The sequence below is a fragment of the Platichthys flesus genome, chromosome 11, assembly GCF_949316205.1.
Source record: "Platichthys flesus chromosome 11, fPlaFle2.1, whole genome shotgun sequence".
Classification (NCBI taxonomy): domain Eukaryota; kingdom Metazoa; phylum Chordata; class Actinopteri; order Pleuronectiformes; family Pleuronectidae; genus Platichthys; species Platichthys flesus.
This window is the reverse complement of record NC_084955.1, coordinates 2410376-2435557: the sequence shown is the minus strand read 5'-3', so window position 1 is coordinate 2435557 and position 25182 is coordinate 2410376. Positions and strand designations below refer to the sequence as shown.

The window sequence follows — 25182 nt, the reverse complement described above, 5'->3', positions numbered from 1 at the left end:
GTTGCAACTTAGTGCGATGGTCAACCAGGATGTGCTTAAATGAAATTAAAGCGGCAACAATGACAATTAATAACATTTTAAAGAGCTTCCTGTGAAATGAAGACAGGTAATTTAGCAATTATATGAAATGTACTGTTATGAATATAAAAATAACATTTGAGCTGGCCTGGAAGGACATACTGCTGATTCACTGTGGAGGCTCTGTCAAGTAATGTTGCAGTGTAGTTTAATGGCCACAAGAGAGAGCTCAGTGTTCTTTCTCACTCCCTGAAAATCCAGCCCGTTTGTTTATGGATGTGTAAGACTCCTCCAGGAGTGTACTGTATCTGCTACAAAATTTGAATGTAGCAGACAAAAAGAGACACGTAAAGTGCATTGCTGAAGACAGCATACTGTAGATATATATATATATATATATATATATATATATATATTATCAGTAGTATATTCTATATATACTGTTCACCACTAAAATGTGTTTTTCAAAATATTTATGTGAGAGGCTATTTGGCCCATATAATTTTGCATAGATACATGTTTACCAGTCCCTCTGGAACATCCTTGGCCAGTGAATTACTTTTATTAATTTTCACTCTCATAAGCACACACACCTTTTTGGAAGATTTTCCGATATCAATAAAAACAACCTCAGTCTGAAGAGAAAGTATTTAAAATGGAATTATTTATTGATCTCATTGTACTGGGTGTTTGTTTCTTTTATTCAGTGCCTCAGTAAACAACATATATCACATTTAATGGAGTATATATCTTCCTGGTGTTTGCAGAGTGTGATAGAGAGAGGTTTTTAGCTTTCTATTTTTAGCTGCTGGTTCAATGACTATAATATGTGCAAACACAGGGAGAAGTGGCCCTGCCCGAGGCCGCAGCCCTCAACCCTCAACCCCCATCCCCTTCCTGCACTCAGCTGTGAAGAATTTAGCCAAAGGGATGGGCGAGTGTGTTTGTGTGGGTATATTCGGAGAGCCCTAGGCAGAGTGGCCGCAGTGAAAGTGAACAAACCTCTGGCAGATACAGCTACCTGACCTGTGTGTTTGTCACGTTGCATACATGTGTCTGTTGTAGAGATGATATCTTTGAGCGAATAGGGGCATTCAGGATTACTGTCAGTGTGGGTTGAGCTACAGTGCCTTGCATAAGCATTCACCCCCCTTGTACTTTTCTACATTTTGTCATGGTATAACCACAGATTAACATTTATTCCATTGTGATTTTATGTAATGGACCAAAACAAAATAGTCCATCATTTGGAAGTGGGGGAAAATATTAAATGTATTTCAAAATTATTTACAAATAAAAATCTGAAAAGTGTTGAGTGCATATGTATTCACCCCCTTTACTGTGAAACCCCTAAAAACAATCTGGTGTGACCAATTGCCTTCACAAGTCACATTTGCAAGTCACATACTTAGTAAATAGGGTCCACATGTCAATGTGAAGGCAATTCACTCAGTATAAATACACCTGTTCTGTGAAGGACTCAGAGTTTGTTAGAGATCATTTCTGAACAAACAGCATCATGAAGATCAAGGAGCTCACCAAACAGGTCAGGGATAAAGTTGTGGAGAAGTATGAAGCAGGGTTAGGTTATAAAAAAATATCCAGAGCTTTGAACATCTCACGGAGCACCATAAAATCCATCATCAGAAAATGGAAAGAATATGGCACAACCGCAAACCTACCAAGACAAGGCCGTCCACCCAACCTGAAAAGCCGGACAAGGAGAACATTTATCAGAGGAGCAACCAAGAGGCTCATTGTTACTTTGGAGGAGCATCAGAGATCCACAGCTGAGGTGGGAGAATCTGTCCACAGGACAACTATTAGTAGTCTACTCCACAAATCTGGCCTTTATGGAAGGAGGGTGGCAAGAAGAAAGCCGTTGTTGAAAGGGAACCATAATAAATCCCATTTGGAGTTTGCCACGTGGGAGTCACAGCCAGCTTGTGGAAGAAGGTGCTCTGGTCAGATGAGACCAAAATTGAACTTTTTGGCCTCAATGCAAAACGCTATGTGTGGCAGAATCCCAACACTGCCCATCGCCCTGAGCACACCATCCAAACAGTGAAACATGGTGGTGGTAGCATTATGCTGTGGGGATGCTTCTCTTCAACAGCTACAGGCAAACTGGTCAGAACTGAGGGTAAGATGGATGGAGCTAAATACAGGGAAATCCTTGAAGAAAATCTGATGCAGTCTGCAAAAGATTTGAGACTGGGACGGAGGTTCCTCTTCCAGCAGGACAATGACCCTAAACATACAGCCAGAGCTACAAAGGAATGGTTTGGATCAAAGCTTGTTCATGTCTTAAAATGGTCCAGCCAAGGCACAGACCTAAATCCAATTGAGAATCTATGGCAAGACTTGAAAATGTAGGTTCACAGACAGTCGCCATCCAATCTGACTGAGCTTCAGCTTTTTTGCCAAAAAAACATTTCCATCTCTAGATGTGCAAAGCTGGTAGAGACATACACCAAAAGACTTGCAGCTGTAATTGCAGCGAAAGGGGGTTCTACCAAGTATTGAGTCAGGGGGGTGAATACTTATGCACCTAACAGACGACAACTTTTTGTTCTCATTATTGTTTGTGTCACAATAAAATATATTTTGCACCTACAAAGTACTATGCATGTTGTGTTGATCAAATGGGAAAAACTTTATTTAAGTCTATTTGAATTCCAGTTAGTAACAGCACGTAATGGGGAAAAGTCCAAGGAGGGTGAATACTTATGCAAGGCACTGTAACACTGTCACTGGACTGCTCCCCTATGGACTGGAAGGTTAGCAGCCTCATGCTGTGTGATGTCTCTGCAGTGGGACTAAATATAGAAAAAAGTGCAAGAAATTTGTTGAATGTATGAATTTCTGTTATTGTCCCATATTTTGTTCTGGGATAAAGCAAGATCTTAAATTACCAAGATCTAAGAGATTGAAAAAGGCTAATTCAAAATAGCATCATATGAAGCTAAATCAGATTTCAACCTAAATCTGGTTCGATTCAATTTTCTGCACTTATCATGAGCTACATTTTCAACAAAGAACCTTATAGAGCTTATTTTCCACATATTGCTTTTTTGTTCCTTTCCTTTAAAATCTTTGAATCATCTCAAGAGTGCACTGTCATCAGTTTAAAAGCAGAGTGCTTTCATGTAATGTTTTGGACATAGTGTATGAGGATTCAGCCCAGCAGTGACATTTTCCTTACTATTGCTCTTCCTGCCTAATATACAACTATTTTCATTCTTGATTCCAAAGTGCAAATCCAAATCCAAGTATTGATATCTGAGGCTCAGCTTGCCTAACATTTCCTGGACCCAATGCACATTTTTCTTGGCCTGTTATTTTTGGGAATACTAATATGCTATTAGATATTCAACGATGAGAAAAAGATGAGGACTGAGAGGGTGGTTGATTATTATTGGCAGACAATAGAGGTACACAGCAACTGACTCTATGTTTTGCAGACAACAAAACTCTCAGTTATTTTCAAGTTTCAAGTTGCATGTATGTTCCCAGCCACCAACACACATATGAATATCTAGATGTGTGTAACATCCAGGTGCAGGAAGTGATGTGTGATTATTAGCTGGACAACTGGCCTTGGTGGCTCCGGGGTCTTAGCTGATGAGTCATGGTTCACTACAGAGCTCTGAGCTTGACCCCAGATAAAGAGGCAGTCATGGCCTCACTCGCTTCGCTCCTCTGGGATGCATAAAGCACAATTTGCAGCCTCCTTGCTTCTACTGTGTGTCGGCACACTTACAGCCCATCCGTAATATTGATAGCTGGTCATAAATGCCTCCTATGTCAATATCACACCGTCCAGTACATGATGCCTGTGATGAGCCTGAAGCTTGTTTGCTCTACATTTGAAATATTAGAAAGTTCCTTATTGCTGTATAGCAGCTTCTTCTTGTACCCAGGTGATTTTATACAGTTTCTGCTTGCTCAGTAATGCTGCATCCTGGAGAGGTAATACCTCGAGATTCCTGCAGCACTAAGCAGAGAAGATGGTAAATGGCAGTTTCTTGGGAACATCCAATGCTGGTTTACATTTATTTCCCATGATTTCAAATGATGGTTAGAAGTTGTGAATGGTATCTTTGTGCTTCCATTGTGACTTTCTGCAAATGAATTGCTGATTTCAAATGCCAGTTTTATTTTCCCAGTCCCTCACATAGACACAAGGAGAGAGGTATTATACTGCTGGATGTTAACACCTGACTAACAGCCACGCTGTACTTGTTGCTGCTCTCTCACACTGCTAGAATGTGTAGATGTATGCAGCTGTCTGCTTGGAGCATCATGACGAGGGTGTAATTGAACACAGGTTTATGAAATCCCTCTCAGTTCTGAGTGACAGCTGGCAGGACAGGGGTGAGGTGGCCGCCACCTAGTGTCTAAACTGAGAAGTACAATACAGTGGGCCATAGTCCATTACATTACAATTCACTTAGCTGACGCTTTTATCCAAAGCGATTTACAATCATTGCATTCAAGGGTAACCAAGGGTTCAAACCCAGAACAAGAATCAAGAAAGTACAATTTCTTCAAAAATAGAGTAAAACTACATGTGCTATAAATAAGTGCCGTTTAAGTGCTACTAAATTGTTAGTTTAAAAAAAAATGTAACTAACAATTATTTTTATTTTTTTTGAGGCGGGCCAATTTAAAATGGATGGCGGGCCGAAGATGGCACGAGGGCCGTAGTTTGGACACACCTGATCTAGATCTAGACATAACAAATCAGTCAATTTTTATTTGATTTAAGGCTGATAAAAATGGTGAGCTACACACCCACTAAGGGTGGGTGAGGCAGCATTGAGGGCCCGCTCACACTAATAACGGTAATGCACTGACTCAGCACTGGGACTATAAAGGGGAATGTAGTGGGGGGTGGGGTTGCAGCAGCTCTTGGCAGCCTTACTGGCTGTCTGGCCTGTCAATCATTTGGCAAGTTCTAAGAGTTCTCAGAAACACTTAGACATCAGTTTCAGTTGCTTGTGAGGCAGGTGTGGTCACCTGGAGCACACACGAGGGTCACAAAGGTCTTCGGGTTTGACAGAAGGCTGAGCATCACCACGCTGCATGTGTCTGTTTGTGTGTGTGTGTATGTGTGTGTGTGTGTGTGTGTGTGTGTTTGTGTATGTGTGTGTGTGTGTGTGTGTGTGTGTGTGTGTGTGTGTGTGTGTGTGTGTGTGTGTGTGTGTGTGTGTGTGTGTGTGTGTACGGTGATCAGGGCTGCTGTCTGCCCCTGGATTAATCAGACCAATGTGGTGAGCTAGCTGCTGGACCTGCAGTGTGGAGGAGATAAAAGCACGACAGCACAGAGCAGTAAAAGTCTCCATCCCTCCAGTCCTTACTGCCAAAAACAACAGGGGGGAAATGTTGCTTATCCATTCATCAAACCAAAGAGCACCTACTGGAATTGCATGACCTCTACATAATGTACCACAGGCGATAGGACTAACCTCTGCAATCAGTCACATGGGCTCTGTATTGTTGCAGTTTGCCAACCAGAAATAATAGTTTAATAGTGATTTTCTGCCTCATAAATAAGATAAAATTAGCTTCTCATGTGCAAGATGGAAACCTTTGCATGTTCAATCTGAACTTATAGATCTACAGAGGACCCACAAACTCAAAACATATAACAGCAATAATAAAGCTGATGAACTGAGCCCATATAACTTTACCTTCAATGATATAAAAGGCTGCTGCATGTGTAAATTTTTTCATCATTCAACTCATCAACATGAATTGTCAATATTGTTTATGAATATTGTAACTGTGGGGTGAAACTTCTTTACTCGATATAAAAGCTTTTGAAAACCAGTTTAACACTTGAATATTGGATCTTGGATTTAGAAAGAGTTTCACCCAGCAACAGCAATACACCTCAGGGTTATGTTTTATGATTTATGATTTACATAACACAAAACACCCAAGTCATTCCATTACAGCTCATAATAGGCTCTATAGGACGACCTTTATCACCATTGCAAATCATTAATGTCCCCCATTCTTTTAACCGCAGGTTATGTGGGTATGCAACTTGTGCCGAAAACAACAAGAAATCCTCACCAAGTCGGGGGCGTGGTTCTACAGCTCGGAAGCCGGTCAGGTGCGGGGTGTGTTTGAGGGCGGGCCACAGGGGAAGAAGGCCAAACTGCAGGACCCGTCCCTGTACCCCTACCAGGGAGCCCCAGGGGACTTGAAACCAGCGTCAGACAGAAGCAGAGCACGTGGTGGGCTCCTGCCCAGACAGGGGTCCCTTGACAACGGTGCAGGGCTGAGGTACTCGGGACCAGGCGACGAACCCATAGAAAGGTAAGTTGAAAAAACACATCCTCCATATAGGTTGTTTTTGTTATTCTGTTAAGACATTTTTAAGACAGATTCTATTTGATCAGGGAATAAAGCAGTGCAGAAGTAAAGAACTTGCGTATGATGCCTCTTAACCATAGGTTCGTAGAGATCTTTTTGTCTCAGAACTGTATGTGACGGTTGTACTTAGCCAGTGCAGGACAGTGAATCAAGCCAGGCATAAAAGCAGTGTCTCCTATAAGCCAGTCAAGGTCCCATATAAAACTGCTTGTACATGGAGCCCATGAGGCCTATAAATGAGACAGAGACACAGATACCGTATCTGGCACTAACTCAGCAATTCTACAACAGTCATCCACCCACTCACCGTCTCTCTCCTCTTCACACACATACAGCACACTGGCACATCGGAACACAGATGGTTTCAAGACAGACTTAGCTGGCAGGTGAAGGGTGCTTGTACGAATTTATACCATGGCTTTCTTTGAGGGAAACTGTTTTGTCATGATAAATGTTTGTACACCAGTTCAGACATCACCAGTTCAGACAATGCTTAAAATGAAGATGTTATAGGAATAGAAAACGTAGAGCAGGTCTAATTATGATTTGGTACATTGTGTCCCCTTTATCATATGCGCTAAATACCTGCTCTGATGCTGACAAACAGGGGACATGCTGTCCGATATCTGGTTGCTTATTTCTCGGTACTCATATCAAGTAAGGTGGTTGCTTTCATGTCCATGACCATGGGGGCGCCTTCCTCTTTTTTTTCTCTCGAAGGAAAGAAGAGTAGCTTATCGTCAGAATCTATACACTATAATGTATCTTCATAGCAGAGAGATAGGTAGCAGGCAGATGAAAAAAAAAAATCCTTCTCTCATGTCCTTGTTTGCTCTTACGTATTTTTAACCTTAGAATGTGGACATATACTCATAACTATATATATATACATACCCCATAGTCTAGCGCAGGGGTGCTGTTCCCACAGTGTGTTTGATGAAACATATTAGTTGTGTGTATCCTGTGTCTGCCATTGCAACCTTCCAATTACTTTGTAATATTTTTAAATGCTCTTGCACCTTTATAAATGGGAGCGCTCTTGTAGAAAACCAATGTTGTCATCAATTGCCTGATATTTTGCAACAAATCAATGTTTTGATGGATCCAGCATCACTGCCTTCCATTAACCAGCACAGAGTGTTTGATGTAAGTGTACATATATTCACAGTACTTTCACATTGTAAGCTATGTGCAACGGTGACACACACACACACACACACACACACACTCAGGAGCATTGCTATAACAACAAAATAGACACATTTCCCCCCTGACTGAGTTAATGTGTATTCCTGGCTAAATCTTCCATCAAATGTCTTTATATTCTGAATACAAACCCTGAAGTAGCACAGCAAAGAGCAAAGCATCATCTATAACTTCATAGTGTAATAAAAGCTGCAGTATATAGGGACATTTTGTCTCAATGCAACAACAATACAGTAACCATCTTCTCTTTAAAAGGTTTGGTTTTTAAGGTGCTTTTTCAAATTGATGATCGGACTGACTACAGGTTATAGACTGCACCATGCAATCATTCAGTCAGTCAGGCAGACAGTGAGTCGGTCCATTCGTCCACGCTCTTTCTGTATTTTTATTGATGGCATGGCTAGAGAACTGGATATGGTATGAGGGATTATTGCTTTGGTATTGCCCACATTGCAGAGACACAACAGGAAACTGGCTGTCTGAGAATTCATGGGATAATGCTGATGATGGATCGCTGCAAGTCCATAAATAGCACTCCCACTGCATAAGCACCAAAACCCACTTTCATTCATCTTAAAGAATGTTTAAATTAACTCCTGGATGTGTTCTGCCCAAGAAAGGAGGCAAAAAAAGCTGACAGTGTATTTATAAGGAGAAATAACTTAGGAAGGTTTCTAATTTATCTTGGTCTCAGAGGTGTCATTTGAATGAACACACAGACACGCTGGGACAGCTGCAGTGTTGGGTGAGGCTGATAAAACAACACTTACAGTGGGACTGGAACATATTCACTGGTGGAATTTCTTCAGATTCTGCATCTTTTAACACATTCAGCCACGCAAGAAAAATATTAAGACAAATGAAAGAGGAAGCAGAGCACATACAGGAAGGAGTTTAACAACGGCACAGTCCATCATCAAGTAATCTGATTTGTCAGTGTTTTTTCAAGAATCTTCAATTTAACTCAATTTAATATACCTGAAATCTCGCTTGCTATATAAAACTGCATGTATAACAACAGTGCAAGATCTATTGGATGCTTTGAGTTTAATACCATGTGGCTGAATTATCTTAAATTAGTGTTTTAGTGTATGAACTCCTCGGGTCTCAGAAATAGTTTGTTTTCAACAAGACCTTTTAGCATCAAGTGTTAATAATAGAATGAATGATGGCAGAGTTCCATTCAGCTGCTACAGGTTCAGGTTCCGGGTCTTGTGTGTGCTGCCTCACTGGGACATCGATAATGTTAAAAGGCTTGTTGTACTGTGACAAGTCATTTGAATAAGAGGGCCTTTTCCTGCTGTGTAACGTATTGTAGCTAATCAGGTGACACAACCTACAAACAATTCCAACTTACATGAATAACTTCATAAGTTTGGTTGTAGTTGCTGATGTTAAATTTACTGATTTAACCTGCAAGTACTAGCTATCATGTCATGATAGCAATTTAGCATCACAATGTTAACGTCATCACAAATCAATCATTGCTCTATATACAACCTATGTAGTGGTCTTACATCAAGCCTATTACAAGACTGCATTATTGTACTAAATGCTAAAAAGATGGCTGGATGGATGGATGAAAGATAGATTGATAGATAGATGGATGGATGGATGGATGGATGGATGGATGGATGGATGGATGAATGGATGGGGGTCATCCCAGAAACTTGGAAATTCCTGTGTTATAGCAATGTATCAGGCACATAACAGCAATGCTTTAAAGGGATAGTCCACCCAAACTTGAAAATTCTGCATTTCTTGCGAGAACCCCCAATAGCTGGTTCTGCAGTAATGTGGAGGATAACAACGGATGTTAAGGCTCAAAACATGGTGTAAATGACGCCATTTGGAGTTGAATGTCGGGGCTTTCAGACATGACACTGCAGGAGCAGTATGGAGGGATTTTTTATCCCAGTTTTTTTTTAATTTTGAAGAAGTGCTCACCATTTACTTCAATTGTACTAGATTTGGCTGAAGCACTGTTTACCCCTGAAACTTCAAAAGTGAGACTTCCCCCAGCCCTCCATCGACATTAGTGGTGAGTTTATAGTGAATGAACTATCCCTTTAAGCTGCAAGAATTGGTAAAAAAACTATACAAAATATGAATAATATTCTTGTTTGTAGAGTCCTCATTCTAAACAAAAAGTGAAACGATATAGCTTTAAAAGACTCACAGGTCATCTTGCTCAAGCCTCATGCTCTGCCTTAGAAAGCCCTCAGAAAGGTTCATAATGATCACATGCTCGCACATTGACTCTAATTATCCTGTAAAATGTTAAATAACATCAATAGCTTAGTTTCAGCTTCAGGAATCGTTTGGTTCCTCTCTGTGTGGTCTCCAGCTGATTGCAGTTACATGCAGAAGCTCTAACTTAATACGATGGGAAAAAATCATTTAATTAAATAAACAAGTAATCCCTCGGGAGATCCCCTGCCCTTTTTATGTGTTCCCTCTCCTGACAGACATATTTTGTCAGAGGTACAGGATCAGGACTGTCCTCCTTCCGCCTTTATTACTGATGAGGAGCGGAAGCTCTAAACACAGATATGGGATATAAGGAAAGAAAAGCCTGACGACAGCATCGCCCCTCTCTCTCTCTCTCTCTCTCTCTCTCTCTCTCTCTCTCTCTCTCTCTCTCTCTCTCACTCTCACTCTCTCTCTCACTCTCTCTCTCTCACCCCGTTTTATTGTATTGTGCTCTATCTGCTGCTTTGCTCCTTCCACATAGTGCATGATAGAAGATGGAGAGATATGGCAAAGAGTGCGCACGAATGCATATCAGCCCCATAGTGTGTGTGCATGTGTGTGTGTGGTAGCGCGAGTGTGTCCTCCTCATATGCGACTGGAAATATGAGTTGAATGTGAGGCAGCAGCTGATGCGCCGGTAAGCGATGGTGCTGCTGCTGTTGGCCGCTGTGTAGGATGCTCCGCCGCCTCCTCTCTCCTCCGGCTGCTCCTCTTCCTCTTCCCGCACATCGGGACCAGATTGTTGCTACAGTGCGTGGAAGAGAAAGCACGGCACTACCTCCCCTTTCTGTTGCTTCAGCTCCGGAGCAAAATGACCGAAGGATCCTGCCCGGAATGCGTCTCATGTGAGGACACTTTTTACCAGGAGCGGCAGGAGAAACACGGAACTTGATCGGCGCCTTTTCTGCGTCTAATGCGCCCCGGGAGATAATCACAACCAAATACTGAGGAGGTGTAGCCTATGTGTGGAGGGGGGCGTCCGGGGAGAGCGCAGGGATGTGTTGTTGGTGAAAGGAGTAGGGGTGATCATTTACTGAGGATAAAAGAGAACGGACGGAGAAAATGCAGTTTGAGACATTGCGTCAGTTCTGTAGCTCGGTTTTATCACATTTCAACGGGGCTTTCTCTGCGCCTCAGAACATCCTGCAGACGGAGCTGTTCGAGCAGGCGTTGAGCAACATCGGGTGAGTGATTCCTTCGTAAAGAAACCCTGATTTATGAGGAAGGGCTTCCCCGTTTGGTATGTCAAACGAGTATTGGGGGATGTGTGTGGAGGGGAGGTGTTGCGTTCATCGATCGGCAGCCAGCCTGCGTAATAACAACCCACAGTAGAGCCTGCTGCTGCTGCAGATATTTCCTGGCTGGATGATGGTGGGGCCGTGTCAGTGATGCTGCTGCGTGCTGGGTTAGAACGTCTCTGGGGGGGGGGGTAGCCAAAAATGAACAGGTTCGGTAGACTGTGACCATTCCGAGGTGTGACTGTGCTGTGCGTGCAGTCGTGTATGCACAGATGCGCGTGCGCGTACGCCCTAGCCAGTATGCTGCAGCATGTGTGCTGTACTGCCTCGGCCACTGCTGCTGTTTTGGCTGAGAGGCGATCAGGAGAAGGTGAGGAGGGTAAATGCACGTTTTATAAAGGGTCCGTGGGCTGGCTGTGAGTGGAAAAGACCCACCTGCATCACACCCACGCACATCCAGGCGGCCCACACACTCAAACACAGAGCAAGAGAAAGTAAAGGTCTACATATCAGAGCAAGTATGAGTGACCTGATAAAATGGAGTCCCCCCCCCCCCCCCCATGAACATTTTAACATACACACTGCCACTGAATTAAGACATATTTACATTTAGATCCATAGAGAAAGAATAATTTTCATTAGTTGAAAAAGCATTTAGCTACCATGTTACTGCAACATACAGGCTCATACTGTATCTTCTGGTAAAGAAGTGGTGTGTTTAGAGAGAAGTTGGATCTCACCTAGATGCATTGGAGCATATTATGATTACTCTGCTAAATGCTCTGTTCCCCCATGGAGAGGCCCCTGGTCATCTGGTGAGGCATGACTGTTAGTCACATTATGCACACTGCAGAGGGGCTTCAAACTTGCAAACAGACTTATCTTCCTGCAGCTGCAGGGCTCAGAGACCGGGTTGGTCTAAATGCTGGCTCTGTATCTCCACACTATGCACTGTGTCTCCGGAGACCGCAAGTCTTTCCCTCTTGTCCCCCACCCTACCATCAGAACAAATTTACAGCATTGCTGGGCTCTCTGCCACCTTACATTACATGGCCAGAACACTCAGCCATTGGAAGAGCTGAATAGGGGGCTCTGCGCCTGGAAACTGTGATCCAACAATCATCACATCTGACTGATTAAATTGAACTTATTTTCCATCACAACCCTTCTTTTCCTCTTCCTTGGGTATAAGCAACCGTCCCTGAATGGTAGCTGACGACAAGGCTAGTTTTGTCATTATCATTCTAACTATCACACTTGCTGATGGCTTATTGGTACAAATAAATGGTAGAAAGTCGCCATGTAAGTCTCTTCAGTTTTAGTAATGTTTTAGTATCAGCCTCTTTTTCAACTTATTTCTGGGTCTGTTAAAATCATGTAGCTCACAGGTACACAACAATAACACAACTCTGCAAACCAGCAGTGTGTGCAGTGTTATCAGTGGTTAGCCAGCTTGGCCCTCCGCTCGATCAGGGTTGTTTGTGTGTTAGTTTGTTTCCCTTTCTCTTTCTGGCCAGGTCGGCTAATGTTCTGTATGCTTTTAGATCCATCCTCCATGTATTATGCATGTGTGCGTCAGCAGAGGTCCTAATGGGGTGTGGAGATCTGTTCTTAGAAGGCCTGAATGGTTTTGAATTGAGTGGTCACTACATTTAAACCACATCCATACTCACCCCGCCTTCCCCAAGCACACACACAAACACACATACTGACACACAAGCACACACACACACACACACACACACAAACACACACACACACACAGACACACACCACCTATTACATTCCCCTTGAAGTAGACCTTTGAGTTTGGTTCCCTGTCATGAGTCCAAAGTGTGTCTGTTGTCAGATGACTGTATTGAGCAATCAAAGGGACCTTAATGAGTCTGTAGTATACATCCTATAGTCTTTTCCCACTTAACCATTTTGTACAGCACATGTATATGTGAAATATGAAAAACTGCATTTAATTTTCGGCATTTATTCAATGTATTAGAAGCAGCATCATTTTCCGAACCCAGCATATTGAATACAACTTATATTGCTGCCATTTAATGATTCCATATGGGCTGCACAATCTTTGGTTTAGTGAGTCATCTTCACACTCACAGCTGTTTACATCCCACTGTCTCACATATTGTCCTCATGCAGTGACAGCATATCTGCAGCTATGCACTACCTCATTTTATGTGCAGTAAGGATAGGAGGACAACCAACTGGTTTCCCCCACCGTCACTTCTGTACTGACGCTTCCTATGAAGTGGAACCCCCCCCCAGGTTCTCTCCTCTTTCAGCAATCCCAATGTCTTTGCTTGGCCCCTCAAACGATGCGGTTGCCATAGTGATGAGGTGTAATGTGTTATCAATAGAAATGTTGATCTAGCATTCAAGTTAATCCTGATGTAAGCCAGCCCCGATTAAAGAGACAGGAAGGCACAGAACAGGGGATGTTATTCTTAACAACATGGCATTTATTGAGATTAACAGACAGGGTGGGGCAAGTAACTTCTAAAATTCCATATTGTAGATTTGAATCTCAAACACTACTCAAGGTTGTTTTTCTCACTATGTAATTTCTCTGCCTTGAAATGTTAAACTTCAGCCCTACAGGCTTGTTGAATTTGGTGATTTATATAGAGTTTACAGTTTATGTATTTAGAGTTTCTGATAATTAAAAGCATCCATTATTTGAATGATCTAACATATGCCCGACTTTATTGAAAATCTCTCATGCAGTTGAACTATCATCCTAATCATCTCACTGTTTTTACATTTTATGTCACAAACGCAACCACTTCCCGGCCTGTAGTCTTCCGAGAGAGCACAAAACCTTCCAGTTGTAACACTAACTAATTGAATTTCTTCAAGGACGCATGAGACCCTTTAATCTAGAACCAACTTTGAGTTACTTTTAAGCATTGTATCTTTTACATCTCATTTTTCTGTATCATTCTTGACCAGAACAGAACTAGATTTATCTACGTATAGTAGATGTGGATCTGTAAAGTGAGTTGTGCAGTGGGTTTCCTTTGGAATGAATATATTGCTCACATCATGCCACACATGTAGGATACAAGATTCACACTTTCCTTTTTGGAATTCTATTCTCGCAACCTCTTGTCAGCCTGTATTGATGAAGTGGAGAGCAGCTCAGGCGACGGACAAAGCAAGTAAAGAAAACAGAGAAGAAGACAGGAAGTACCGAGAGGAAGGCAGGAACACCGGGGCATCAGTCACCATGGCGACAGAGCTGCAGATGAGGCAGACATTGGGGCTGCAGCTTGTGGGACCCCGGAGCCCCACATTCATGTTGATGTGACAGAGCTGGGAGAAAGAAGAGGAGGAAAACGGGCAGGATTAAGGGAGGAGAAGAGAAGGAGACAGACTGCAGACCTAGAAACAAGAGACAAGGACATAGATTCACAGCAGTCTGTCCCTCCGCTCTTCACAGTCCTCCGCACTTTCCACCTCGATATATCATTGGCCACATTGTAGTTTACCTGTGCCCTGTTTTTACCATTCTTCATATAGTATATAGTTTTTTCTCAAAACACCCCCACATTTACACATTATTATCTTGCAGAAACAAAATCAAGCTCACTTAGCTGCTCCATTGGAGCTACTCAGAGCGAAATGCCTTGCTGAAGAAGTTGTCAGCACTACAGTGGAGAGAGGGAGGAACATTACACTTTCTTTGTCCCTACCCACATCTTTCCCAGCCAGCCTCAAGGCTACCACTACCTCCTCTTTTCTGCTCTGGGAGAACCATAAAGTAGCATCTTGAGGGTTTGGTTGTAGGAGTCAAACGGAGGCTTCAATGTATCATCAGTAGTTTATTTTTTTCAACTTCCTAAACATCCCGTCACACCTCGCCCACACTTAGCCCATCCTCAGGCCCGTGGTGTTGGACCCGGGGGTTGCCGTCAGTCTGCAGCTGTAATTAAGCCGGGCCTTTATTGGTTTTGTCCTCACCAAGGGAGACGTATGTGTAGGAAGAAGGGAGACCCTGGTTTATTGCCTGGGCATCTAAGAGAGGGGTTATCATGATTGCACGCTGGAGAGAGAAAGAAAAGAAGTTGATGGAAAGAGAGAGATAACATGGCGAGAGGTGGAATTATAGCAGGGCAGAGGAAAAGGGGATGAATAGTGCGAGAGAGACCGCGGTAGAGGAAGAAGAGGAAGGAGAAGAAGAAAAAGAAGAGCGAAACTGAGCGAAACTGATTCCCTCAAAGGCTGAATAGGCGTGTGTGCGCATGCATTTCTGTCTGTGTGACCTTCAACCTTAACTTAGCATTAATGGTTGACCTACAGTAGGCCGGGTGTCCTCCAAGTAAAACTATATTTCATGTCTGCCATTTCCAACTCTGCCCCAGGCCCTCAACTCCTTCTCCTTCAACTCACTGATGAGCAAACAAGATGGAAGCTGAGTGGTTGAAATGTTAGACTCAGCTCGCTGCTCGGTGTCCTTGCATGTATTTGTGAGTGTGCATGCGGTTGCACTTGTAAGTTCATGTGTTTCAAGCGCAGTCCCTGGGAGGTCTTTTTTTTCTCCTCTCAAAAAGCATCTTTTCCCTGCTCACAAACAGATGTCTGATGTCATTTTGTTTTTAAATAGCCCGGAGAGAAGAGGAACTGCATACGGTGCATGGATCATGATCTGCATGCCTTGATGTGTGATGCTAATTTTTCATGTCAGTGACCATTTACCAATTTGTGAAGGGGTTAAATATGACTGCTTTTGCTATTGTATCTTGCAGTCAGTGCAGGATCATAGTTGGAGTGTAAAGTGCACATACGTTGTTCCACAAATCCTCTTTTGCCTTGATGCTCAGTTTAGTTGTTAATTGAGAGCAAGGCTATCTACTCCTAAAAGTACTTCACAGCATCATCATTCTTGTTTTACATTAGATTTATTGATTAAAGAGGATTACAACGTTATACCTTTGGAAGGTCAAGAGGTGGGCTCTCTGAGGTAAAATACCCTTTATCCAGTGCAATGTGACACTTCCAAACAAACATTTCAAACTCTACTGTCATTTACAGTACTCACTGTGTTGGTGGAATCTTTTAATAATTTAGTTATTCTACTATTGCTACTTCTACCATACAAGCCTAATGCACGATTGCCAGGATATCATAATATCTACATGCATTGTTTCATGAATGGGAAAATGACTGTTTCCAACATAATCCTGTTGCTGTGCTCTAAATCCAAATCTGTGACATGCTCCAATTTATTCAATTACCAAAATACACTTGAAGAAGCTTTGTGATAAAGCAATAATGAAGAAGCCTAATCTAAACATCTGCATCTTTCAAGCCCATTGGTATCACGATCCCGCTCATCCCCAGCCCGTGCTCAAATCCTCTTTTGCAACACTGATGCTATTTCGCTAGCTCAATGAGATTAATTATTTCCATATTTTGCATTTGTGTTGCAAATTAGCCGGCCCTGGTGTTGCTCGGCAGCCTCTCTGGGCTTCTCCTGCCACACAGCAAAGAGGAGAAACCAGAGGAGTGCTCAAAAGCCTCCTACTCTGGCAGGCAGATGCTGAGTAAACAGAGAAGAAGAAGCTCCAGTACCCCCTGCTTCCGCTTCTCGAATTCATTATTTTTGGAGTGTACTGGCTGGCATTAATGAAACCCCATGTAATATTCATTTAATTCCCAGTGTTTACTAGTTCATTAGGTTTTAGGATAGTAGCTGATCTGATCTCCAGGGGTGGCTAGAAAGAGGGAAGAAGCTGACTTTGAAGATTTTTCCCTTTTCACCAGACGGGCTTCATTCCATTTATTCATGTCTTTCTTGATCCTGTTGGAGGACTATTTGCAGTCCTCTCCTTCCTTTCTTAATTGTATGGCATACTCCTCCCCTTGTTTGCTTCACCACAGCTTTCATTTGTAAAAATGCAATAAGGTATGAAGTATTTAGGGATTTAGGTGCAATATAAAACCAAATTTAAACTCGGGGAGCAGTTATGATGGTCAGCGGTGGCCAAGCGCAGATCAGCTGATTAAAAATATGAGAAAATATGCTCAGGTTCATCTCTGTGAAGTAAACTGGCAGTAGACTAAATGTTTTCTCAGACCAAGGCCACTTTTGCCGGTTCAGCTGACTGGCCGAAACCATGTGTTACAGACGCTGTCCTATGCAATTACAATTAACCCACACAGCCCTTAGGTCTGGGGCTCGCCCTGCAAAGGTCTGACCATGGGTTCATCGATTGAGACGTTGGCTTGCTAATGTCATTGAGTGCAGGAGAAAGGGGGTTTCTGCTGAGCACACAGGGACACAGCAAGTGGCTTTTTCATCAGACACAGAGGAAAGGCAAAACTTTGTCACAGAGCTAGCATTTTCCCAATCCATCAGGTAGTGCTGCAGTATCTGCATCTATCCTACATTATAATGTATTAAGCTTTTAATAATAGAAAATATATTACCTGGTATCTCGTTATGTGCCATAACATGTGTTAAGTCTTTAGTTTTACAGATGAGGATTTTCCATCTTCTTCCTTATGGCTTTTCCAAACTCTTCAAGCCTTTCATTTAGCTTAGCAATGATATATAACAATGTGTTTGTGTGCCTGTGTGTGTAGTGACATCTCTCAGACAAGAGAAGTCATTTCAGAAGAGAGCTTGGGAGGCACTGTGTTCCCATTACGTACAGCTTCCTGTCCGCCTCCAGGCGAGCCTTCTATCAGCAGATCTGTTTGAGTTCAACTAATGAGAGAATTGGGGAAAAGGCAACAAAGCTGGAATGGAGAAGATGTAGGCAGAAGGGTGTTGGTTTAGTTTTTTTAATAAAATCTGCTCATCCAGTGCAGTTGTTCTTGTGGAACTTTGCACCCTCTCCTGCACTCTGACAAATGTTGCATTGGTAATCTGGCACACAAAATCTTTGTACCTTTCGTGCGTGCTGGCTTGAATTCAGTCTTTTGTTTCTCAGCTACAAAGTGCAAATTTTGAATCTGACACTAAGTCATTTACCTTTTTTATTTCAGTGTAGGTCAGAGTTTGTTAAAGTGGGCAATCAGTGAGCAGCACTGTAAGTAGCATACATGTTAATTTAATAATGCCGTTATGCTAAAAATAGCTGCTGTGATGGTAAACGTGACCTGTGGTACATACAGTGCGTACTGTTAAAAAAAGACAGTTAAATGGAGATACTGCATTTAAGTAGATTCTCTTTACATTGTGTAATTGTAGTACTGGTACTAGTTTTCACAACATAGGTATAAATCCCAAAGCGTGTCACAGTTGCTATACTTTTTACATGCACTATAAAGAATCTGGCATTTAAAAATGTTGGCTCAGGTGTAGTACATACAATTCACACTTAAAATGGTGATAGGATATTCATATTTTAACTCTCTTGATTGGTCTCAAGCATGAATGGGCTGTAAACTATACAGCCTGTCATTTTTCTAGAAATTATTGTTATTGTTTCTACCTTCAGATAAGGTTTTTGATCTATATAGTATTATGATCTTTTTTTTAAACACCACCTTCCTATGTTAAAGGCAGGCTGCTGAGTAGTTGTGTGTGTTTGAATGTGACAATCATTACATTTTCTTAATGAGCATCACATCTAAAAGGAGAAATGCTCTGAGGATGAGGTGAAATTGAAGAATGTCAAGTGAGACTGGAGGTTTTGTGCAGGAACATTAGATTGGTATCTGTTGTAGGCCTATTAGACGACAGGTTCATTTCCTCAGCTCAATTGTCCACAGAGGGCAGAACCATACAGGGACAAGTGTGTAAAGGTGTTTTATGGGACAATTGAGGCCCAACCTTGAACCTAACATGAAGAGCTACTTATCCTGGACTCCATCACCATTTGTCAGCAATGATTGGACAATAACATTGCTCACCGGTCAGACCTCATGCCCCTCCCTCCCACTGTCTAGATCACAGCTCCTGCAGCTTGTATTTCCCCCCCATGTGCATGCACCCCTTTGCCCTCCTTAGTCTTTTCAGGAAGGGCTTGGCTGTCTGCCGCGCTGTGCTGTGCTGTGCTGCTGCAGTCTTATCTGTTGACTATAATGGACTCAGAGAGGGATGGGGAAAGTGTATGTTGGGGTGGGGTTGTACCAATGTAAGGACTCCAGACCAGATTGAACCGCTGCTGGTTTCCCATGAGGGTCGTTGGTCCGTCCAGCCCCAGAGATGTTATTTTGGGCAGCAAGGATTATTAAAGCATCCTCTGACTCACCCCTCAGCTTTTTACATTACCTCCTCACTTTTTGTGTAGCCAGACAGCTGCGCAGCATCACTGCCTTTGATTTCAAATGCGGCTTGCTCACTGGAATGAAAAATGCATACTTAGCAGAACCGAGAGGAAATGCATGTGTGGAGTGAGAGAGGGGGAGAGAGAGAGGCAGAGATAGGGGGAGAGAGAGAGAGCGAGAGAGAGAGGGGGGGGGAGAGTGAGAGAGAGGGAGAGAGAGAGAGAGAGGGGGAGAGAGAGAGAGAGAGAGAGAGAGAGACTATGTGCACGTGCAATCACTTGTGTGACAGATAGGGGATAAGATGAGGGGACCATGGTTCTTGAGACATTCTTTTCCAGTACAGAAATTCAACCATTGTGTGATTGCAATAGAGTCCGCGTTATGAAAAGATCAACAGATCTCGATGTGTTCTCGATACAGAGTGCTTTGTAAAATGAACAATGACTGACAAGCACTGAACAATCAACGTGCTGTATACAGTAACAGCAGCAGCTAGGAGGAGTCTCCATATTTCTTCATGTTATACTGGAAGGTCTTTGTAATTTGGGTTTGTGTGTCGGGTCAGAACTGTGAATTGATTCAAGCCGTCATTTAATCATTCACTGCAGGGTGTGTCAGTGCGCTGTGACATTACTGTTGGGTGTAGCCACACAAAGCACTTATCTGACAGCACCAGAGGTGATCAGAGGTAGATCGACTAGATGGGACAGCTGAGAGGGCAGCAAGATACTGCAGCAAATCACTGTTCTTCAGCCAATACATAGTATGATAAACAGCTGGGACAAATCTGTCTGCAACAAATTATGTTTGTTTACCATGAAGCCTTATGTTGTGGTGGCATTTAACCCTACATTTACAGAATAACCTGCATCATACCAGAACGTGGTTGGGGTGGAAGGCAGCTGTACAAACTGCACCGCTATGACACCACTCCTGTCTGTTGTTCAGTTTAGGCAACAAAAGCTCTGAGGTTTAGCATGGGAATGATGTTGATTTTAAATTTCATAAAAACTTTTTCTGAGGTCAATGTGAACTCTCCATGTATTAAATCAGGTCTCAAATGCTGTGAGAGCCTAAACACGTATCCTAAGTAACTTCCTGTTATATATTTTTAGCAATATTTCCTTAAAATAGTGGGTAAGGCGCAGATGTTAGTTTAAACAGCAATTAGACATTATCTACTAATTAAAAGTTTTACAGCTTGGATGTCTGGCAGTTCCGGCTTCAGTGGTCTTCACAATAAGAAAAAAAGTAAACACATTCTCTGCTCCAACCTTTCTTTGTAGGGAGGGTAGAAGCCAGCAGGAATGCAGCAGTCCTCACCGGCAGCTAATCTTAATGGCATATTCTGTGGGGGCTTGGCCTACATAGTGCGCTAGCGGTGCCTTTTCTTAAAAAGGAGACCTAACAGGCTGTGCAGTGCGGAAGATATATTAACCGTGCAGAGTATAAACATAGAAAGAGCAGACTAGGCACTGGTTGGTCTCCACAGACAGGAGGATGGAGCCTGTGTTTCGTGGAGAACTCACAGATCTGCAGACACTGTCATCTGAGCTGATAGATGTAGAGCTGTACAACTTCTTCCACGCAAACTCTCTACAAAGCTCCTCACTCTCAGACTGGTAACCCCCTCTGTTACTGGGAATTTCTTATCAGACAAACCTCAGTAATTCAGAGTCGGAGGCCGAACATCCAGCACAAGAACTCTGAGCACTGGGTACTCACAAGGCTGTGTGCTGAGCCCCCTACTCTACACACTCTTCACCTGTGATTGTGGCCACCCAGAACAACACCAACATCCTTAAGATTTCTGATGATGCTAATGTGATCAGGCTGAAAAATATGGAGATGGCAAACCAGGTGGCCTGGTGCCATGACTAATCTTTTCCTGTATACAGACAAAACCAAATAACTTATTATTGGCTCAAGGAGAAGGGGAGAGCTTCACGAATCACACCACAATAGCGAGATAGAGGTTGAGCGGGTGAAAACCTTCAAATGACCTTTAAACTCACATCAGCGAGCATCTCACACTTTTTAAGAAGGCTGAAGAAAGTTTGTATGCCACTCACAGTTCTCAGAACCCTCGCCGCCCAGGACAGGAAAGCCCTCCAGCGTGTAATCCCACCTGCAGTGCTCATCTCAGGAGTTACCTGCCAAATGACAAGACAATTACCACACCAGGGTCATGAAGGGCCCACATCATGATCAGGGATAGACCACACAGCCTCTTCACACTCTCGCCACCAGGCAAACACCCCAGCACTGTGAAGTCCAGGACAACACAACAGTTTACCACAGGCCATCAGGCTCATGAATACACTCTGCTCCTTACCACCTGTATGACAGTAGAACTTTATAAAAAAATAACACACACACCAATAATGTATAATGCTACTATACACAATAATGTTCACTTTGCTATTGTGCTGGTGCTGCTGCTGTTTGCACAAATATATACATATACACACAAGTATGTGTGAATATAAATACATATATTAGTAGCTAGTTTTCCGTTCACCTATATTTTTATGTTTAATCCTGTTGACATTGGAGGACTAGCAAAGAAAGGTTTTTATTGTATCATGGTGCAACGCCTGTTCTTACTGAGCATATGACGATAAAGAATCTTGAAACAAGGCATCTATTGCACTTCTGTCCATCCTGGGAGAGGGATCCCTCACATGCAGCTCTCTTTTAATTTTTTGGGTTGTTTTTCCTTACTCTTGTTGAGGGTTAAAGGCAGAGGATGTCACACCTTGTTCAGCCCTATGAGACAAATTGTGATTTATGAATATAGCCTATATAAATAATAACGTATTGATTTAATCTTGTTTTCTTTAGCTACATAGTCTTAGGTGACACACTTGAACAAATTAGTCTAGTTTGTTGTTATGTGACTGCAAAGTCATAGGTTAGACTGTTATAACAATTGAAATGGCTACTGTAAGTTAACATATCATACAACATGAGCTGGATTAATCAAATATAAAAGTGTCAAGGTTTGATTTGACTTTTCCATCTTTAATGTGTGATACACAGTAGCGATGGTGGCCCTATTTACACTCCTCACTACACTTTATTTTACATACAACCCTATGTGTGCCACAAATCGTGCCAGCCCAAAAATGTATTTTAGTTTTTAAAATATATTTACAGCAAATGCAGTAGCAATATTCAAACTTGAAAAAATATTTCAAGTTTACCAATGTCATCCAGAGTCTTTCTCAGGCCTGCTGTGTCATCACTGATGGTCTGAAATCATCTTCTCGTCTCCAGGAGTGGCAGTCAGCTACTTAGAGCCCTGCAGCCTATAGCCCCATCCCTGACTGTGCTGATAAAAAAAACCCACTGCTCCTTTACCATTTCCTCTACCTTCAACCTCTGTCCTGGGAAATGCTGTGTCAACAGCCCATCTCCACCTGCCCTCCCTGATTCCACGCTGCCGTCACTCAGCTTTGACCATCACTGTCACTAACAGCACATAGTAGCATATCTGCAGTCCAACGCAGGGTCCGTCTCATGGGAGGGCTGAGGTGAGGGGAGAGGAAAGAAGGTTGGAAAGTGACTGATGAATCATGGTGACAGATGTGAAAAGTGTTGAGGCAGAAGAATGAGAAGATAGAGGGAGTAGGGAAGACTTTAACAACACCCAGTAAGTCCCAAACCAGGTCACTGAAAACCAACCATGTCATAATGGTGCAGAGCCAGGAAAAAAAGTCTCATCCATTTTGTAATGCACATAATTTATGATAATTTATCATTTTTTCAGTTTGAAGATCAAAAGACCTCAGGCTGAATGGGATTAGGTGAAACTTCCTGCTCTGTTTGTGATTGGTAATAGATGTGTCCTAGTAATCAACCAAGGAATGTAATCCCTTCCTAGGCAGAGGGCTGAAAGGCCATGGAGGTTAGATGGGGTCGCTTGCCCGACATCCAGCCAGTTTTAACGATCACATGATGATGATGTTAAATCTGAAAGTCGGCTTGATTTCAGGCTCCCAGAAGCCTTTGCAGCAAGGTCATCAACTGTGCAATTCATCTAAATCGAGCAGTGTAGCAGAGCTGTGGACACAGCAGACCGTCAAAAACAAAGCAGATCATGCAACAATATCATTTGACTATTAGGAGATGCAGCTGAACTGGAATTTAACCTCATTTGATTGTACTTGGCAATCGAAGTGGATGCATATATTTTTTACTGCAAGGATACTCGTGGCTGAGTCAGGAAGAGTAACACTGCATCTGCAAATATACCTTTGGAGGCGTATTTTTTCCTCTTATCATCTCTTCTTCTCTGATTGCTCTCGGTAGACATGCAAATTCAGATAGTTTTCCTTCTGCTTGTGCTTTCTTTAAAGTTATCTTCATTCAATAGAGACCACTCCAGGATGTATTTTGGTCATTAGCGGACCAGAATCCCTGGAAGAGAAGAGCTCTGCAACACCGCACCACTCATTTGTTCTTATTTGACTTTTCTCCATTATCCACAAAGTGGAGGTGGCACAATCCCCAAGGGGGCAGCGTTGCATTTTAACCTTGATTGCCTTTGGCTGTCTTATTTAACATGTGTCTCCAGCAGCGGCAGAGGCAGAGCAGAGAGAGCTAGTGTCAGCCACTCCGTCCGAAGAACACTGCTGCAGAACTAGATCTGCTGCCGCTGTGTGTAGATATCGTTAGATCTCTAGAAACAAAACAAGGACACTTTTGGCACTAGAGGAGAGAGGATTTGAAACACAGGACCTGGTTGTATACTGTGAGCCTGCTCCGGTACCTCATTTGGATAGGACTGGACGCCGTTTGTGTGAAGGAGGCCATGTGTTTGCGTGGTGCAGCCAGGCAGAAGTTTGAACAAAGCTACTTGCCAGGATCACGCGGATACTTTCAATAAGGCGAGTTATATATCACGACTGCAGCACTTTGGATATAGATGGGAGGACAATGCAGTGTGTTGAAATTCAAACTGTTGAATTATTGTAAAGCTAAAGTTAATATGGACATGAGAACATCTTTATTGTATATTTAGTGTATAGTGCGTATTGTATTTTCTGTAGACGCTTGCCAGTTACGCAAACATAATGAAAGGCAGCCTGCATGTACAGTAAAGTGCATATGTGCAGCACTGTTGTTTAACTTCCTACAGCAACTCACAGCAAATATCAAAACAACAGAGCAGCAGTTTTCTTTGCCTCAGGGGTAATTATCACAGCATCATTAGAAAGCAGCAGCTTCATCTTGGTATTTAGTTTTCACAGCATCACTAAGAAGTTCAAGCTCAGGCTAATATCTATGAAATGCTGGACGAGGGTTTTGTGGCCAGAGTTAGTGTGTGTCAGTGTGTACATGCATCAAGGTGTCTGCACAGTGCATCTGAGTACATGAAGCCAGCAACATCTGCGAAGGGTTCATCACTTACAAAATGCTTCCTCATTGACTTTCACTTATCGATCTTTGTGCTTGTGGTGAGTCTTGGGTTTTAAATGGAATATCAGAGTAACCTCCTGGGTGGCAGTGGGTGTTCAGACCTAAGTGCAATTTGTCGAAATCACTACTTGTGCAAATCTATAGGAACACAATTTTTTTTAATAAATATATCTCATCTCATGCTGTTCATTGCAGAGAGAGGGAAGGTAAATTTGATATGATCATCATTTTAAACCAAGACTGTACATGACCAGAATGACACAGGGAATATGGACTGTACTACTACCACTAAGCAGTAAACTGACCATCAGCCTATGTGTTGCAGACTCTGTGTGAACGGACGTGTGATATCCCTCTGTCTTGTTTCTTATCATAAAGCCACATGAAATGGTAAAGATTTGTGACCACAGGGGCCTCTTGCTTGATC

General features: G+C 42.6%; 2 protein-coding genes across 2 annotated transcripts in view; both read left to right on the top strand.

Annotated features, from left to right (window-relative positions):
- LOC133964691 (regulating synaptic membrane exocytosis protein 2-like) overlaps positions 1–25182 on the top strand; it is a 57877-nt gene that overhangs the window by 30600 nt on the left and 2095 nt on the right. The window contains exon 3 of the mRNA XM_062398916.1: positions 6056–6348. Within this exon, the coding sequence (XP_062254900.1) occupies positions 6056–6348 (293 nt within the window). The remainder of the gene's footprint in view (positions 1–6055; positions 6349–25182) is intronic.
- The window catches only part of rims2a (regulating synaptic membrane exocytosis 2a), an 87823-nt gene continuing 68865 nt past the window's right edge, over positions 6225–25182 (top strand). Inside the window, exon 1 of the mRNA XM_062398913.1 lies at positions 6225–6348. The gene's annotated coding sequence lies outside the window, so the exon portion shown is untranslated. The remainder of the gene's footprint in view (positions 6349–25182) is intronic.